General features: G+C 48.1%; 1 protein-coding gene and 1 long non-coding RNA gene across 4 annotated transcripts in view; both read right to left on the bottom strand.

The window, feature by feature from the left end:
* Window positions 1-610: 610 nt before the first annotated feature.
* Window positions 611-4,527, bottom strand: LOC133109956 (uncharacterized). The gene is made up of 2 exons (XR_009704802.1): window positions 933-4,527; window positions 611-898 (listed from the first exon to the last, which is right to left on the bottom strand). It is a non-coding gene; the product is annotated as an uncharacterized LOC133109956 (long non-coding RNA).
* A 56-nt stretch (window positions 4,528-4,583) lies between these two features.
* dag1 (dystroglycan 1) overlaps window positions 4,584-19,784 on the bottom strand; it is a 48,924-nt gene continuing 33,723 nt past the window's right edge. For all 3 annotated transcript variants that reach the window (XM_061220107.1, XM_061220108.1, XM_061220110.1), the window contains exon 3: window positions 4,584-7,024. In XM_061220107.1, coding sequence (XP_061076091.1) covers window positions 4,712-7,024 — 2,313 coding nt within the window. In that variant the 3' untranslated portion in view covers window positions 4,584-4,711. The remainder of the gene's footprint in view (window positions 7,025-19,784) is intronic.

Genomic DNA, 19,784 nt, shown 5'->3' with positions numbered 1-19,784 from the left:
GCCTTGAGGTATGTTTCTCACACTAAATTCAAGGCGCGCTCCCGTACAAGTTTCCTTCGTATTTTGCGAAAACAAAGTTAAGCGAGCGCATTTGATAGTGGCAGCAAAAATGAAGATTTTGAAGGATTTACAGCATAAGTGGGAAGAGGAAAGTAGACAAAGAACTATTGAGAAGCTCGAAATGGCCTGAATAAAGAGCTACAGAGTTAAATGTCAACCTCGCTAAAATTTCCTCAACCAAAGCCAAAAGCCCTCGGGAATTGGGTGGAGCCACTTGATACTGGGCTCGGCACTGAAAGGGTTAAAGTGAAAAATGACTCTCAGTGCTGATGAATGAAATAATAATGTGTACACGAAGCTACAAAACGGGTGAAAATGAAGAGTAATTTTATTTTCCCAAGTAAGGCAATGCTGTAGTTTCTCAAGGAGGACTTCACAATCATGCATTCTTTGTAGGAATAGGCATTAGATTTTAAGTTGTGAAATTTTTCTTGCAAGACTACATTGATTTCTGTGATTTCCCATTCCCAGTTTCCCATGCCTAAACATTGGGTTTCTGAGATTCAGACACCACAAGGAACCAGAAAAAATAAGGAAGCGTGTCGCAATATTTGGTGAAAACACTTTTTTAATACAAGATTTCAACATACAGTGTCTAGTAGCATAAATAAAACAATGCTATTAAAAACAGTAAAAAGAAAAAATGCATTGTTTTAATGCATTTTTTGTATTATTCTTTACTTGAGCATTCATGTGAACCCCCTGTTTTTTTTAGGTTGAAGTTGCCACGTTAATGGACAAAAATCCAGCTTCCCAAAGTATGAGCAATTTGTGTTTTGTTATTCTTTCGCTCTCTCTCTCCCACTCCCTCCCTCTCTCTCTCGCTCTCTCTCTCCCACTCCCTCACCCCCGGCCCCCCCCCCCCTCCCGACCTCCCTCACTGTTGCTAGGACAACCTCTTCCTCTGGTCTCTTTTGAGGTTTCGGGTCTTGTTTGCTCACTTGATTTGTTATGTGAAGAGCCAATAAGCTCCTCCCGTACTGCACTGTAAGGGCCAGGCTGTGTACCGCCATGAGGTCATGCAAGCACACTGCTGTGGGCAGGGGGGCGTGGGGGCGTGGGCGGGGGGGGGGGGTTGGGGGCGGGGGCGCAAGTAAAAATGCAAAAATGCAAAAGAAAACAAAATGGGATCCCAAGAAAACTTTCTGTACCACAGAAAACACTTATAAAATAAATCTACCTTATTAATATTTTCTCACTTCATACAAATGATAATATCCTCAACATTCCAGTTATAAGGACTAGTTTATCCCAAAGGCGGGGGCAACAAAAAAAAGCTACCTTCTACTGCAATGAAAACAGAAGCAGCCCCATCGGAGGCCTGAGTACTGCAGAGACAGAAGTAAGGCTGATATGATTTGACACCAATCCCTATATTTCTATAGGCAACATAAAAATAAATGGGAAGAAAAAAAAAAAAACACCAAACAAACAAACAAACAAAAAAAAAAAAGTTAGTATGACGCATAATCCAACCTGTCGCTAGTTCCAGGAAGCAAGCTACCTCACAAGTGAGTGACAGATTCAACTGCTCTTGATATTTGTGCTGTACTGGCCTTCTGCTGTAGAAAAAATATGGAGGTCTGCTGTTCGCTGTATTCTTCAGTGTTGGACATTTTCAGAATAGAGGCGCAGAAAAAAGAGTGTGAACACGATAGGGGGGGGGTTTTAAATTCCACTGCAGTAACTGCCACAGCAACCGCTGGAGTAATGTGCATTTTAAGGTATAGGACGTTCCAGAAAAGAACACACACAGCGACTACCTCAAGTCCCTTCCTCGTACAGTGTAGCAATAAAACATTTGAAGACTGCCATTTTTTTTTTTTTTTTTCTTAAATTTACATCTTTGGTTTCTCCAACTCAAATCTTTCCAAAATCATATGGTATGTCATTTGTTTTGAGTGAGTTGTGGTAGACAGTCAGTGAGTCTGAACTGCGTGACGCACTGAAGAATACAGTTGTTGCATTAGGAATACACAAGGCCACTTACAAAATAATAACACTCGCTGTCACGGTGCTGGGATACTGACGTGGGCGCCCCGGGTCCCTGATCAGGACCCCGCTGGACCAGGCCCACCGCTGGAGCACCACGCGTGACGGCCGCTAAACGATGTCGAACCCGCACCGCGTTACTCTCCGGTCCGCCTCAGCCCCTCTCTACGCCAACCTCACAGCCAGGACTCCAGAGCTAAGATCCCACTGCGCACCATTAGCACCAGGGAAGCCGGGATCGGGACAGTAACATCTCCTCTGGACGCTGTAGTGAAATACTGGACAGGAACACCCATTTCACAGATTTTTTTCCTTTTTTTTTTTCTTTTCTTTCTATTTTTTTTTTGTTTTTTTTTGTTTACCATTTAGTAGTTCTTACTTGCAGAGGTTTTGTAAATTTTTAATTTTTTTTATTTTAAAGTAGTCTTCCTTTTGACAGAAGGGGTCAGTATGAAAGACAGATTAACCGCGTAAACACCTGTAAGGGCTTCAAAAGAGCAGACAAACCAGGGTGCAATTAAAAATAAAATTAAAAAAAACTCAGTGGACTTGAATATTGATAAATCAACGCATGGTAAATGGAAGCATTTTAAAATAGATTATAACCCAAGCTTATTGATTAAAAAATAAATCTATATTTTATAGTATATATGTGTGTAGCGTAAAAGGTCAACTCTTCTCCATTACATGGAGACACTACGCTAGGTTAGTCGTTGGATCGTTTAGCGTTAAGCACTGACACCGTTACCCCAGTCCAAACGGTCCGTCCCTGTGCAAATGCAGATTACAGAAAACCCGGCATCACCAGCTGCCATTAGACAGCTCACCATCCTGTCTCGCCTGCACAATCTACCCATCACTCCACCACACCTAACATTATTGCAAAGGGTCACATTCAAAGAAAAAAACAACCAAAAAAAAAAAAACAACATATAAAGTGAGTCATCTTAACTGTCCAAAAAAACAAGTGATCAGGAGGAAAAAAGAAAGAAAGAAAAAGATTACAATGGATATGGGACGTCCAACAAATTTCAATTTAGAGGGGAACAAAAAAAAGAAAAAAAAGTGACCCATGAGAAAATAATATACATATACTGAATCAGTTCTCTACTAAGCTATGCTTTTACAAATCGCAATACACTATTCATTTATTTTTAATAAAACAATTTGAGGCTGTATCAAAAACTTTGTAAAAAAATTAGATTGAGGTTTCTATACCCTTTTTTATTTGTATTTACCGATTTTGCTCATTAAACTCCCATTAGCTTATGGCATTGTTCTCGTTTCTCTTGTGGGAATCACAACTTCCGAATGGCAGACAGATCGCCAACACCGATATAATCTGAATGATCTTTCTTTTTAAACGTGAGAACAAGAGCATCACTACATAAAAAAATAATCACCCCGTAACTAAAATAAACTGCAGGAGAGCTTTCCCCCTCTATATGCCGTCTACACAGACTTTATGGGCTCACGACTTCTTAAAAAATATCAATATAATTATTTATTGTCACAGGCACACCATTATGTACAAGACACTCGTTGCAATGCCAGATAAAGATGAAGAAAATGGCGTGGCATTATCTTCATACGGCAATGAAATTAAGAATGAAGTTTAGGAATAGCAGTTTTGTGGGAAAAGCGCAGATTTTGTAAATATTTATGGGGGCTGCTACTCTTGAGGGCAAACGGCTCACGACCTCTCCTGCCATAGGCACAACACCTCTCTGTCAAATCTCCGATACCTCATGTGATAGCAGAAGAAATGTGTTGGTGGAAACCATGTGCAAGTCCTTGCCCTGAACATATGCACAATTTCATTTTTGGGGTAAAAACTGGTTTCCTGCAGGTTATTTCAGTATGGTACTTATCCCCCTCCCCCCCAAAAATAAAAATAAAATACAATCTAGCAGATCGTTCAGATATAGAGTGGATTAACTGAAACATATTTTTTTTCCTTTCTTTTTACATTTTTAGGCTAATTGTTATGATCGTTTTTAGCTAGACACGTGAATAAGGATAAAAACAGTACAATTAGTGTTAAAAGGCAAAACTTATTGATTCAAAAAACCAACCCCAGCGCTGTCGGCAGGGCTGTCCAGGTTCCTGGTGGTATTTGTTTCTTTATTATTTTTTCCCTTATGTGATTTTTTTTTTTCTCTCTCTCTTTAACAAAAAACTTTGCAGCCCCGCAGTCTGCTTTATTGTCTGCTTGTATTATTTAAAAGAAAAGAGTTCAGAAGATAAAAGAACGCTGTTAGGCAAGTAGAGTTTGATTTGAAGTCAGTCAAAAAAAAAAAAAAAGAAAGAAAAAGAAAAAAAGAAAACCGATAAAGACGAAAAGGAAAGCGTTGGGCAGGAGGGAGTATCTCCCTCAGTAGCTGTTCAGCTCGTGTAGCCAAAGCACGTGAGACTGCAGAAGGTCACCATGGAGACCCTTTACAGGTGAGGACCTACTTTCCTTCCCTTCCTCCCCCCATTTCCAGCGGACCCACCCACCCCACCCCCATCCTGCCACCTCCCCACTCGCTCACTCCATGCCGTAGAATCCTTCCCCCTGCCCCCGTTTCCCAAACCCCCTCATTCCCCCAGACAGACAACACTGGCGTGGAACCCAAGACGTCCCTTTCTCCTCCCCGGCCGGAGGCGAGGGTGAACATTAGGGGGGCACGTAAGGTGGCGGGGATCTGTAGGGGGTCATGTTCTTTGGGCGAGAGCCCTTGCCCTCCATGGGGGTGGTGAAGGGTGGCGGGGGCTGGTAAGGGGGCGCGTTGGGGTCCTCGTCCCGCAGGGCCGTGTATTCTCCCAAAAGGTCCTGGTTGAGGGGCGTGGTCTCGGGGCTGGCCATGTTGGGGTACTCCGGCGGGGGCAGCGGGGGCTTCTCCTCCTGCAGGATCAAAGGCATGCTGGAGGAGGGCGGGGGCTTGGAGTCGTCCAGCTCGTCGGCGAAGATGATGGGCACGCCCTTCTTGATGAAGGTGGCCTGGTCCTCGATGGTCAGCTTGCCCTTGCGCTTCTTGCGGTAGCAGATCATGGCGATGATGCCGGCGATCAGCAGGATGGCCGCCACCACCACGGCGGGGATGACAGTGTGCAGGTACACGTCGTCCGAGCTCTGCCGCCCGGTGCCCAGAGCGGGCGTGACCGCGGGGGGGGCTTCCTCGTCGATCTCCGCCGGGGGCACGAACACGTACCTGCTGCAGCTGCCCGTGCCCGTGATGCTGATATTGATGGGCTTAAAGTTAGGCTCCATGTACTCCGTGAATTCTTTGGAAGGCCGGCCGTCGGGACCCGATATCTTGTCACTCATCGCCTGGATCTGCTCTCGGGGACACGGGTCCTGCTGCAGGGAGTTGTTGGTCCACGTCACCACGATGGAGCCCTTGGTGATGTTCCTCAGGGTGACCGTGCTGCTGTTGCGGTCTCCCAGCGAGAGCGCCAGGTCCTTCACCAGCTGGATCTTCTTGTGGATGTCGTTGGTGACCGTGCGCGGCTCCCCCTGGAAGCGCACGCTGAACAGGACCGGGGGCTTGTGGTTGGTGGGCCAGCGGTTGACCCGGACCTCGAAGGCGTCCGTGTCGCTCAGACCGCCCTTGTCGGTGGCCTGCATGAAGTACTCGTGCAGGCCCTCCTGCGCCCGGTCCGGCATGCCGTACAGCAGCTGGCTGGTGCTGTTGAACTGGATCCAGGAGCCCTCCACAGCCACCTCCCGGTGGTTCTTCCGCAGGGTCAGCCGCAGCTTGTCCGTGGTGCCGTCCTCCTCGTCGAAGAAGGTGTCGGCAGGTATCTTCACCTCGAAGTAGGTGCCGATGAAGGTGTTGACCTTGTCGATGGGGTTGCGCAGGACCGGGGGATGATTGCCGGGGATAGGCAGCGCAGGCGACGGGGTGGTGTGCTTGGCCGGCCGGGCGGTGGTCCTGGTGTCCCTGGGTGCCGGGGTGGAAGTCTTGGGCTTCCTGGGCTTCTTGGTGGAGGTGGAGGTCTTGGGCCTTCGGGTGGTGGTGGCAGGGGTGGGGGTCGCCGTGGCCTCCACGTACACCGGCCTGGTGACGGTGGCCTGGATGGCGACGGTGCTGGTGGTGTCCATGACCCTGGTGGGCAGGGGAGGCCCCAGGGTGGGCGTTTGGGCGATGGAGTCTCTCGTCCGGATGGTGGGCTTCACCGGCAGCGGCACGGGGCCGCGCACGGGCGGGGCGGAGCTTTCGGTGGGGGGCGCGATGGACGGGGACGTGGGCGTGGGCACGATGCGCACCGGGGGCTCGGGGTAGGTGGTGGGCGGCAGCACGGAGGGCACGGGGGTCGGGGTGTTGTTCAGCTGCCGCCGAACGCGTTTGGCGACGTGCGGCTTCTTGTTGGCGATGTGCCAGCCCACCACGGGGAAGCCCAGCTGGGCGGACATGGTGCCCTCCTTGGCGGGCGCCTGAACGCTGCTGATGTCGGGCACGCTGCTCTGGTCCAGGGCGCACCCCAGCTTCCACGACAGCAGCGCGCCGTTCTCCACCACCTTCTTGGCGTTGCCCGGGCCGGCCATGAACGCCGACATGTCGAAGAGCCGGTTGTTCACCACCGGCAGGATCTTCATGTGCTGCAGGCCCACGCCCGAGAACTTCTTCATCCTGGTGAGGAGCTCCACGCGTTGCCCGGCGCTCATCTTGGTCAGGTCCGCGTCCAGGATGACCGTGAGGACCGTGACCGCCTCCTCGTTGCCGCAGATGAAGGGCGGGACCTCATTGCTGGAGGACTGGAGGGCGACCTGCATGGGGTCGGAGTCCGCGTGCTCCTCCGGGTGCACCTCTATGGAGAACACCTCGGGGCCAGGGGAGGGCGGGCTCCCTGTGGCGTTGGACTCAGCCGGGGACACGGAGATGTAGTGGACACCCTTGTCGGCCTCCAGAGGAATGCCCTGCAGGGTAAGGCTGTCCAGGTCCCAGTGCAGCCATGATGGCAAAACATCCTTACCCGCCTCGGTGATCTGGGGAGAAAGCGAAGAAAAAGAAAATAAGAAACCAATACACTTTCCAGTACAGACACACACAAAAAAAAAAAGCATACTTTTATAGTGCAAGTCAATGAAGGAATAAAAATAATTCAATGTAATAGCATGCATATTAAATCTGCACAATGCAACAGCACCACAATATTTCCTATTTTCCCCCCTCACATTTGTGGTCTTTTCCAGGGCGATTTAACTCATTCTGTGCCTGGTCAGAGAGCAGTCTGAACACACACACACACACACACACACACACACACACAATAATGTACTCATGGAGAGGATACTGTTAAATGTGTAGGTTCAACACAGTCTCAGTCAACATCAATTAACAACCACTTTGTCAGCACAAGTTATGTAAAGAAGGTAGCTGGGAAATCTACCTGCTGAAGAAACATACTTGTATCAAGGTTAAAGGTGGAAAACAAGCCCGTCACCCAGCTCAGCGCATGCACAAAAAGGGGACAGTACCGTCCCCCAGGAAAAATACCGCTAAAACCAAGACACAGTAAAAGACTGCCAATACAAGCAGGGGACGCAAAATCTCACACCAGCCCCAAAATACGGGACAGTAACTCCAATGCGACAGAATTGGTCTGTGCAGTTAAGATCCAGCATGTTCTACAGCGCTAACGTTCGTGCCCATCGAACAATGACGACACGACGAGTCATGCTTAACGCTTCTTGACACAAATTTAAAAGCGAGAAATGTAGTGTAAGGAGTTCATGCTGCAGAAGGCAGAACGCGACGTACAGTACGACTTATGCCGCACGAAACAAATCAGCAAAGACAACTACAAATACAACACGACTTCACAGTAAATCAGATCTAAAATTACACAGGGAACGCTGCGTCTACCGCAGAAGGCACCTGTACTCAAAAAACTTTTTTTTTTTCTTTTTTCTCTCTCTCTCTCTCCCACACTCTCAGATTAAAGGATTCGGAAAGGCTCCTTTGCGTCTCCATAGAGGATCTCCGTCTAGCTCAAAGCTTCTTTGTCAGACAAAACGGGTTGGGTCCGGGAAGCTTTGACACTTCTCACACCTACCACACAGGGTTCCATAAAGGAATAAAAACGGTCCCCCTGCGGAGGCCGGCCCAGGAACCCTTTCTCAGAGAGTGCAGTCACTTTTATTTCCCCTCAATTTAGTAGAGTGGCAGCTTCCTGAAAGGGAGATTGGGCACGGCTAACTTCTCAGGTACTGGTGGATGTTCATGCGTCTGTAGAGCCACTGGCTTCTGCTTTGAAGGCTCGTGTGGAGATGAAATCTAGGGAGTGGGGGGGTGGGGGGTGCCATAGGCAGCCATTAAAGCCTGAAAAAAAGCAGTAGGTGGAAATTGATTTCTCCACTGTCCATTTAAGTGCACTTAACAGTATATGCCTGCTCACCAGCAAACTGCAAAGAACAACAACACATTTAAAACACAATGAATGCTAGTGGTAGTGTCGCCATTTAGGGAAGAACGCACGATATGCGAACGATTACAGATTGTGTGCCTCCGTATATTACACAAGCAATTCAGGTCTGGTGTAAACATACATAAATGCTTCCGAGACGTTACAGCTTACATCGTATTCTACTCTATCCCCTGAAAATGAAAAGGCCATCTAATTGCCACACCAAGAGCATTCTACTGCAGTATGAAAAATATGTGCCGATAGTATCCAGCCGCTTGAAATCATTTAGAATTTTGCGTTTCACAATTTATCGATCGATCGTCGGCGCCCGTTTTTTTTATCCAGAGGTCGTAGAAGTAGAATTAGAAGGCCTGCGCTCATTTGCAGGCTTTAGTGAATTTAACAGAATAATTAACAGACTCCATTTGCGAATTCCCCTCCTGCCCAGCTCTCCTGCGCTCGCACTCCCGAGAAGCGGCTCTTAATTATAACCGACACGCCTCGTTTGTGAATCCCGAGCCGTCGGGGGGGGAGGGGGGGTGAAGTTCCCCCCCCCCCTTTAAGAGTCGGCTGAGGGGCTCACCTTCCCCTTTCCCAAATTAGGACAGCCCTCGCTCGGCTCTGAGTCAGTGCGCCCCGAAGTGATTTCGCCGCCCGTCTGACGCCAGCGTCCCGCGCGTGTGCCCGTCGTCAGCTGACGCTCCCCGGGCGCTGAATCTCGTCTGAGCGATCGGGGGGGAGACGAACACGAAGGCGCGGGGGGAAGGGAGTCCGGGGCGCCAGATCCGCACCGGCGCTTGACACGGGCGGGGGGGGTTTTTAACATTATCAATCAACAGCTTGCCTTCCCTTTCCACTTTTTAGGTTGTCAACCAGGCGAGAAAAATGCAGGACTGAAGTGCAAAACTAGCTGTCACCGCACCGGAGGTTTCTTAGGCTCAGCAAAAAAAAAAAAAGCAAAAAAAAAAAAGCAGGGTGCAATATTGGTCTGGCGAGGCGCGGAGATTTGTGGCGGTTTCTGACAGGGCGAAGCCGCGAAGCTGTGCAAAACGGGAGCAGGAGCGAGGAGCCGGAGGCCGGCTGATTAAAATGTTGCACACAGCGCGCGGTGGAAGACTGTGGCACTGAGCGCGGGCGCACGAGGCCTGCTCATTACAGGCCGAGAGACACGGGCGCGGCTTCACCGAGAGACACGGCTTCACCGAGAGACACGGCTTCACCGAGAGACACGGCTTCACCGAGAGACACGGGCGCGGCTTCACCTAGAGACACGGCTTCACCGAGACACACGGGCGCGGCTTCACCGAGAGACACGGCTTCACCGAGGCACTGCTTCACCGAGGCACTGCTTCACCGAGACACGGCTTCACCGAGAGACACGGCTTCACCGAGACACGGCTTCACCGAGAGACACGGCTTCACCGAGAGACACGGGCGCGGCTTCACCGAGAGACACGGGCGCGGCTTCACCGAGAGACACGGGCGCGGCTTCACTGAGAGACACGGCTTCACCGAGAGACACGGCTTCACCGAGACACACGGGTGTGGCTTCACCGAGACCGCGCAGTCACAGCAGCAGAGAGAATAAACACCTTCATACAGTTATGAGGATTTTTTTTAAAAAAACCTCCTCTGATCTTCCCCGCTGGTCCACCGCTCCACCCCTGCCCCCTCCTCCACCAGTTAATGTTGCGGTTAATAAACCCTGGTTAATAAATTATGTAGTGCTGATGCTTCAGCGATTGATCATTAATGCGCTAACCAGCACACACAGCCTCCACTGGGGGAGTCCTGGGATTAAGGAGCGGGGTGGACTCCTCCAAATCACGGCGCTCCTGAGCCGCTGGGCCCCACCCCCCCGCCCCCTGGGATAAAGGAGCGGGGTCGACTCCTCCAATCACGGCGCTCGTGAGCTCCTGGGCCCCGCCCCCCGGGATAAAAGAGCGGGGTCGACTCCTCCAATCATGGCGCTCGTGAGCTCCTGGGCCCCGCCCCCTGGGATAAAAGAGCGGGGTCGACTCCTCCAATCACGGCGCTCGTGAGCTCCTGGGCCCCGCCCCCCGGGATAAAAGAGCGGGGTCGACTCCTCCAATCATGGCGCTCGTGAGCTCCTGGGCCCCGCCCCCTGGGATAAAAGAGCGGGGTCGACTCCTCCAATCACGGCGCTCCTCAGCCCCTCGGCTCCGCCCCCCCGCCGTGTTCATTTCTCTGAATCGGAGCAGCCATTCCACGATAAACCTGACGACTGTGATATTTCTAAACACCAGCCACTACTGAGCACTCTGCCCACATCTGCCCGGTCTTCCGCTCCTTTCCCCACCGAACAAAGCCCGTTAATGATTAAGGCGAGGCGCCCGTAATCATCTCCATAAACCACACGCCGCACACGTCTGATGAACGGCGTCGGGGCCTTCCCAACGTCGCGATCCGTATAAAGCGGGCGTAATGGGTGGATTAAAGAGTCGCGGCCGATACGACGCACACCGTAGCTCACCCCGTGAATATCGCCACGTTAAAACTGACCTTTCGGAAAACGTGAGGACGACGCGGCTCCGCCATTTAAAACTGGCGGCCTGTCGTGTAGTGGCTAAGGTACGTGACTGGGACCCGCAAGGTCGGCGGTTCGATCCCCGGTGTAGCCACAGTAAGATCCGCACAGCCGGAGGAGGATTGTCTCCTGCTTAGTCTAATCAACTGTACGTCTGCCAAATGCCACTAATGCAATGTAATGTAATGTCATGTAGTGTATCCGCATTCAGGAAAAACCTACAGAGGAAAAGGTATGATGGGACCGTGGATCATTAATCTACCCAAAAGTTACGGGTAACCATCACTTTTCAACTCTTAGCTGTAGCCAAAGTGCAACATTAACCTTTACAAAAGAACAATATCTCCTTCAAATAATACACTTACTAATGTAGCATATCGAATACATATAAACAATACACAAAATCAGATGTATGTGGACGTAATCACAATATACACAGGGTAGACTATTTACAAAAAAACTATATTGCTCAACTAAGTAGGCTAAAAGTCCTGCAAGACATCTGATAAATGCAACAGCTACAGAGGCACGCTTGATCTCAAAAGTAATATTTACAATATTCCTAACCCTTACCTTTGCACCCGCTAAACACACCAACTATCCACAATCTCTACTGAAACTTATTCATCTCATGATTTTTACAGACCATCCTCCATTTTCCTCTTCTGAACTGTCGATGATGTCCATAAACAACAGCATAAACAACAAACCAAGACAAGAGAGCTATTCTTCCTCTTATTAAGCCTTGACAGATTTATAAAGAAGGTAGGAGGCATTAGACATAAAAATACACAGTCTACATGTTACAAGTCGTTTAAAGAAATGTTGACCTCAGAAGATACGTGGCTGCAGATAACTAAGAATAGCTAGCTAGAACACAGACTAACAGAGAAATGTTGTTAGCTAGTTGTATTAATTCAGCCATTTAATAAAATTGATGTGAGTTTGCTCATACAGGAGTAAATGAAGGTGATGTAAGCAGGCCTAGTCAGTTAACTCTACTGCTCTTTTTCTTTTTTTAAAAATATATACATACATACATGTTTCTTGGATTAGTTTATTATGCATACAACCCACTCATATTGATAGAAATTCTCTAAAGAAATTCAGATTAAGTACCTATCCTAAGGGTACAAAGGTAGCGCGTCACCTGGGAATTAAAGAGAGAGAAAAGATACAGGAGTAATAAATCAGTGATTTACAGAGCACTAGGGCTGCCAGCAGACTACTGCAGACTCCATTTCCTTTTCCCACCAGGGAATCAAATCTGAAACCCGAGAATTACAGCCAAATTGTCTTCCCGCTGCACTAAAAGCGCAGCGCACATTACTGACACGAGCAGGTGTACCCCCTTACGGTACGTGCGTCTCAACGCGCGACGGCATTAAAACACCTTTCAGGGCCCGGAGGTGAACGTGGGCCAATGGGGTTAGAGGCACACTATAAATACTAATCACCCATGACACAAAAACATGAAGAGTACCCCACACAAATGTTCCAGACCGTAATATGAACATACACAGTTCATGCGCAATTGACCCAAATACTCATCCTGTGTGAGGACTTTTAGAGACCTATGTTTTTCGCTCAAATGACAAAATTTCCCATTTCTAGTTCTATAACATACATATTTTATGTTCATTTAACATAATAAAAGTGCATCATTACAACTAGAGATGTCAGGTTATGTTGACCGTAAGACAATCGTCAGATCTTCACCTGAAACCTATGTTTCTTGGTAGTCGTGTGTACACAGTTATGTACGATTAGGAAAAGCTAGGGTGTACTTAAAAACGAAAGGTTTAACACTACTCAGTGTATTGCTAGTGTTGTCGTCATCATGACAATGGATGTTAAGCAGGCATACAGTGGAAAATGGCGGAGACATGTACTTAAATACTAGCAGTTTAGTTTACATAAAGAAATGTGTTATATTGAAATTAAATAAGTAGTTGGCCAAACAGGAAAGAAAATCTGCATATGGTTAGAATTTTCACCCAATCCACATATAGATGTTTACACTCACAAATTAAAAAGCAGTAGAGTTCATATTACTTCATTTTTCACATTACTCGATGTTTCAGGTTTTCTGGTTTTGCTTTATTTTGTCTAATGAAATTACCTGAAATTGTTGGGAGGCACTACTAAGTTAATTAACTCAATTAAAAGCAAAGCTGAACAAATAAGTGCATTCGAGGATGCGATCAATTGCGTGTGCATAATGTACGGTGGCCATTTTGTTCTGGAAGGAGATGACACAGCACATGACTCTTAAGCTACTGAAGCCCAGCAGACTGAGGTAAGAACTTCTAAAGGCATTCTACGTTTAGAAATTACTGGTCTAAATGCAGATGTGCTGTTAATTGCTTCTTGAGGTTCAGCTACATTAAGTTACTTAAACTGATATTGATTTCATGCGGTTGGGCAACCATTCGCGACATGAAAACCATCAATGGAGGCAAATGTTTTGATCTCAAATGTACACAAAGAACAAACACTGGAGTGAAACTCATTTTGCGTTACGATGGAGTAAGGGAGTTGTACTACGTTCATGAAACGTAATTCATTATTGTTCATTATTGGGCATTTACCATTAATCCACGTAAACATGTAAACAAAGCATGCATAAAGCAAGGGTTTAAGTAAGTCTAGTTTGCTTAGTTTAAATAACATGAGAATTTCATGTACAAAAACCACAACATACAAAATTGTGATTAAAAAAACACGGGCTGAGTTGACACAAATATGGAGACAGATAGTGGTCGGAATACTTAAAACTTGTTACGATGTTTGGGGGTACAGTACGCCCACCAGAGACCTCCCTCCCAAAAATAAAAAAAACTCAACTGCAAAACAATGGCGGCAACACTGGCCATGCCACGTACAGCAGTGAACACCACCAATACGGCCATGCCACGTGAATACCACCAATACGGCCATGCCACGTGAATACCACCAATACGGCCATGCCACGTGAATACCACCAATACGGCCATGCCACGTGAATACCACCAATACTGCCATGCCACACTTACATCAGTGAATACCACCAATACTGCCATGCCACTTACAGCAGTGAATACCACCAATACTGCCATGCCACTTACAGCAGTGAATACCACCAATACGGCCATGCCACACTTACAGCAGTGAATACCACCAATACGGCCATGCCACACTTACAGCAGTGAATACCACCAATACGGCCATGCCACACTAACAGCAGTGAATACCACCAATACTGCCATGCCACACTAACAGCAGTGAATACCACCAATACGGCCATGCCACGTACAGCGGTGAACACCACCAATACGGCCATGCCACTTACAGCAGTGAATACCACCAATACGGCCATGCCACTTACAGCAGTGAATACCACCAATACTTCCATGCCACGTGAATACCACCAATACTGCCATGCCACTTACAGCAGTGAATACCACCAATACTGCCATGCCACGTGAACACCAGCAATACTGCCATGCCACGTACAGCGGTGGACACCAGCAGCTGAAAGCCCTCGACAGGCCGACCACATTGGCGTCATGACCAGAGAATGACTCCCGTGCAGAAAGCCCAGGAAAAATCCCCTGGACCACCGTTTCATTAACACTCACAGGCCTTCACCAAACAGGCTTTTCACACCTCCCTCTCTCTCCCTCTCTCTCTCCCTCTCTCTCCCTCTCTCTCCCTCTCTCTCCCTCTCTCCTCCCCTTCTCCTTGACTTGCCGCTACCTCCTCCTCCTCCTCCTCCTCTCCCTACCTCTATTCATTCCCCCCTTGGCGTCTGTAAGAGGGGCATTGTTTGTGGAAGGAGAAAAGAAATCCCAGCGATTGGGCGCAGAAGGGGGATTTGCGCCCACAGCATTTCCTCATAAAGCGTTTGACTGGCCATAAAGAAAGACCGTCAGCATGTATGGAACATTGATTCCTCCCTCGCCACTCACAGGAGATCAATAATGTGGCTTAATTGGTTTAAAATGGCTTAATCTTTAACTTTGTAAAACATTCAATTTTGCTAATATACACATAGGGAAGACCACCATTATGCTCTTGATTAAATTACCTGTAAATTAAAATGTAAAAATAATGAAAAGTGCACAGCTTTACAAAAAAATTAAAACAATTGTCAATGGGCTTAGCACCAGGTGACATAACTATGTATTATAATATTGCCCTCAAAGAGACACCGTAATATGCTAAAATGTAATGCTACCGAAAGAAATTAGAAAACTAATTATTTCAACTGCTTTTAGGGAAGCTATGCAGGAAAGAAAGAAAAAAAACATGCTAAACATCACTGCAGTAAAAAAAAAGGAGAAAATGGATAATGGACACAGGTGAAGCAGGTGCTAGGAACCTCACCTATCGATTAGGCCTGATTATGGTCTGGCAAGGGACAGTGAGGGTTTCCAGAGGGGTTTTTAAGCAAACGAGAGGATGAGATCCCCCTTCCCTTCGAGGGCCACCCTTATAATAGACATGTGAGGAAGGATGGAATGACTAAAATGGCCTTTTGAAATGAAGAAAAACTCAAAACTAAAAAAAAATAAAAAATAGGGAGGGGAGGGGGGGGGGGTGCGGGGGACTTGGCAGGGTTGGCGGAATAAAGAGTCTCATTGTTCGAGTGGACTACAGGAGGAGCGCCCAGGGAAAAAGAGTGCCCATTGTTGAAGCCTGGAAAGACAGCTGAAGAGATAAGATTCATGTTTCTGAAGGGAGTCGGCTCAGGCATGTCTTTGTGATATGATGAGGGTGAAATGGAGGCTGGGAATGTGCGGAGGGAGGGAGAGAGGGAGAGAGGGAGAGGGAGAGAGAGAGAGAGAGAGAGAGGGAGGGAGAGAGGGAGAGAGGGAGAGAGGGAGGGAGAGAGGGAGAGAGGGAGGGAGAGGGAGGGAGAGAGGGAGAGAGAGAGGGAGAGAGGGAGAGAGGGAGAGAGGGAGGGGAGACGACAGAGAAACTGGCACAGCCGATTTTCCACTGAGGAGGAGGAGGAGGAGGAACAGGGCCTCCGCAGGGTAGCCAAGAGCCTGTTTACTGGAGATCTGGCCTCCCGGACCATTTCTAATGCCGCAGCAATTTAATAATGCGCCATTCACTTCACACCAGGAATACATTCAACCTCTTAGCCCTCCCAGGATGCCAAGAGCATGCCATTCAGGGAATAAAATGCACGCTACAGGGCCGACCAGCTCCAAAAACAAGAGATCGAAGATGGAGGCGCGGAGGACAGTACAGCTCAACGACAGGAAGCTGCCCTCCATCTGAAACGAGTGCCGTGATGCCGAGAGGGATCCTGCCGTAACTTGGACTGAAGAACGTGACCCGGTTCGCTTCACGCGGAGAAGCTTTGCTTTACTGACGATCCGCTGCTCCGCACCAAGACGTGAACCCAGGGGAGACATTGTCATGCACAGCTTAAGGGTAATCCCGCATCTCATGCTCTGTATATTCCGGGTAATTTTATACCATTTCTGAAAAAAGGTCCCTCTTCTAAATGAGCCTGAACAGCCTACATTATATGGACTCTCTATGTGGGATCAAATTCATCAGAACAACCACAGGTGGACACTTCCAACATTTTAGATACCCCAAGATACAGCTAGCGCCCTCTGGTGGACAGAAGAAGAAAAACGACCCTGAAAAAGCGCGAAAACATCTGGAGCAGCCGTGCACCGGGGCAGAAGCCTGGCTTTGCAGCAGTGGGCACCCAGATGGACAGGCTTGTCACAGCGGTCCAAGTGTTCCCCAAAGGAAACGACACGAGCACAACGCCAAGCTGGCGAGAGGACGACTCCACCACAATGCTGGAGGAATCAAATAAATAACAAAAAAACAACGCAAGTCCTTCCAGCTGACCGCTGCTAATCCGGGCTGATTTATGTCGGCCCAGAAAATAAAATGACAAATATAAAAAAAAAAAAAAAAAAAAAAAAAAAAAAAAAAAATGCCCCGCAGCTACAAACCATTTTCATCTGGGCACTACGGACACCGCCACCGTTTCCCCCTGCCACCAGAGCAAAGGCTAATTAGATTTCAGGACCAGCCTCCGATAAAGGAAAGGGGGGGGAGCTGAATGTATCACGCCCTGAGTGTGAGGAGCCAGGAGGAGGGATCGAGGAGAGATGGAGGGATGGAGGGATAGAGGAGAGATGGAGGAGGGATGGAGAGATAAAGGGATGAGGGATAGAGGGATAGAGGGATGGAGGGATAAAGGGATGAAGGGATAGCGAAATAGAGGGATAGAGGGATGGAGGGATAGAGGGCCATCGGAGGTGGAGAGAGAGGAGCTTTCTCCGTCATTCTCCGCAGCATGAAATTTAAAAGAAATTATCAGAAAAATGACACTATTTTCAGGAACGAGGCGGGACATTGAAAATTGTCCATATTTCTCCAGCCATTAGCACCCTGTAATATGTTGTTTAAGGGTAATATTGCTTTGCTTGAAAATAGCAACAGATGTATTCCTTTAAAGTTTTTTTTTTTTTCTTTTTGCAATGTCACAAAGGCGGAGAATTAATTGACAAACTGTCAGACGGTCCTGTGAAATAGGTTAACGACATCAAACTAGTCTCGCGGTCAATTACGTCTTCCGTTTCCCGCCTCAAAAGTACACAGTCTGAGACACGGAAAAAGACTGGAATTGAACACAGAATCTGTAGCTATGGCTACCTGGCTGTAACACTGTTGCTAGGCAGGACGGTGGCATTGTTTGCACCACTGTGCAGGGCTGACTCTCCTATCCTTCACTTGGGATCTGTCATTTCGGTTCACTGCTTTGATTTCAGGCGAAAGGAAAAGTAGATTGCCTCAAACCACTAGCTATCGTAATGAAATCACTATTAGTGCTGGATTACTAGTATCTGTTAGCGGCTACCTTGCCAAGCAAACAAAGACAGCTACTGAAATACATAGAACGTTGTTATCCAGTAGCAGAATAGATCTTTTTCCAATTTAACCATTCCCTATAAATACATGTTTTCCATTAAGTGACATTCAAAAAGTCATTAAAACCACTAAAATGCCTGCGAACAGTGCAAAATCAGAGCAAATGCAGTACTGATGACCGTATTAAAAAAAAAAAAAAAAAAACCTGAACGGATAATACAGAGAACTGAAGTGAACATGACGAAATGTTAAGATATGCGATTTTAACAAAATGGCTGACAGGTGACTGACGTTGACATCGCGCGGCCTTGGCGAAGGGCACAGCAGCGGTGGACAAGCCGTCCGGGCGAGCCGTTGTGAAAACGTAACGCCGTTTAAAGAGGCATAACGCCGGCAGAGGAGGAACGGTGGCGAGCAGCTAGGCATGCGGCGAACACCATCGGCAGATCAAAGCCAGCTGGTTCACAACAAAGACCGGCCCCACCAGGGGCCAAGCTGCTGGCCAAAGCCAAAGTGCGGGCGTGTTCACCCACTTCTGCTCCGACAGCCACCATCAAAGGCCTCCCCCCAAATCAACCTACATTTCAGCATTTCAATGAGGATTAAATAACCACGGCCATTTAAACGCTTTTTTTTTTTTGCTCCTGAATCACATATGATTATGAACAACAGTGCCGGGGAGGGATTCACTGCCCACAGCCCAGCATTATCGCGTTTGACTCACAAAAAAGCCTTCTTGACCGTACTGCAAATCACTCGCAGTCAAACTCGTGACATTATGTTCTGAACTCTAAGCTGTGTACTCCTGGACCTCTTACCGCCCGTGCGTGCTCTGTAAAGTTAAACCGGACTCAAACGCCCTTCCGGGAGTCCACTCGCACTCGGATCAGCGCCGGCCAGGTTCAGCCTGGGCTCGTAAGTGGTCACGCCGGGGTCCCCCAGCAGACCGCGGGGGTTTGTGGGGTGAGAACGCGCAGGAAAGCGCCGGTCCAGGGAGGGAGACGCACGGTGAGAGAGGCTAAAACCCGCCCGTGTTGCCCCAGCAGACCGTGGGGGTTTGTGGGGTGAGAACGCGCAGGAAAGCGCCGGTCCAGGGAGGGAGACGCACGGAGTGAGCTAAAACCCGCCCGTGTTGCCCCAGCAGACCGCGGGGGTTTGTGGGGTGAGAACACGCAGGAAAGCGCCGGTCCGGTGAGGGAGACGCACGGTGAGAGAGGCTAAAACCCGCCCGTCTGTGGACACATTCCTGTCAGAGCTGTGTGTGGTCAGAGTAATTAAGTTTGCAGGAAAAGTTTGGGAGGAACAGCTGCACTGGGGGAAAGGACAAAGTGCTAGACATTAGCACAGCTGTCAGGGGAGATCTAGCAAATATGCACAAATGGCTCAGGGTTTCCACTTAGAAATGCATCCGACCGGGCAGAAATAATCTTCTGTATATAGGGTTACACTGGGAGATAAGTGACGGGGGGATGCTGGGGTGATTTGAAAGCCTCTGGCCTGACGAGCCTGACCGAAGCCACTCCAGGGTATCGTACACTGGTCACTGGATATCGCACTGCAAAAGCACTGTCCTAACAAGACTTTCAGCTTGGTAATGAGACTTCAAATCTTCTCTTTCTTTCTCCCAAGCTGAAAATACTGGCTTGTATTGAGTTACCTTTTGCTTGACAAGTGGAAAATGTCGTACCCCACTGGAAAATCTTGAAATGAGTCATATACGCTCACCTCTTTGGCAATCTTTTTGTCATAACAAAAAAAAAAGGTATAAAAATTTGATTTGAAGTCTAACTATAAGAGTAAAATACTTGTTATGATTAAATTATTTTTGGGTTTTTTCAGTGCAGTCAGAGCATAAAAGTGCAATTATTCCACTGGATATCAGTCAAAGTATCCTATAGAG

This window comes from Conger conger, chromosome 14 (assembly GCF_963514075.1).
Source record: "Conger conger chromosome 14, fConCon1.1, whole genome shotgun sequence".
In the NCBI taxonomy this organism is placed as follows: domain Eukaryota; kingdom Metazoa; phylum Chordata; class Actinopteri; order Anguilliformes; family Congridae; genus Conger; species Conger conger.
The sequence above is the reverse complement of the archived record's forward strand: the minus strand, read 5'-3'. Positions and strand labels throughout refer to the sequence as shown.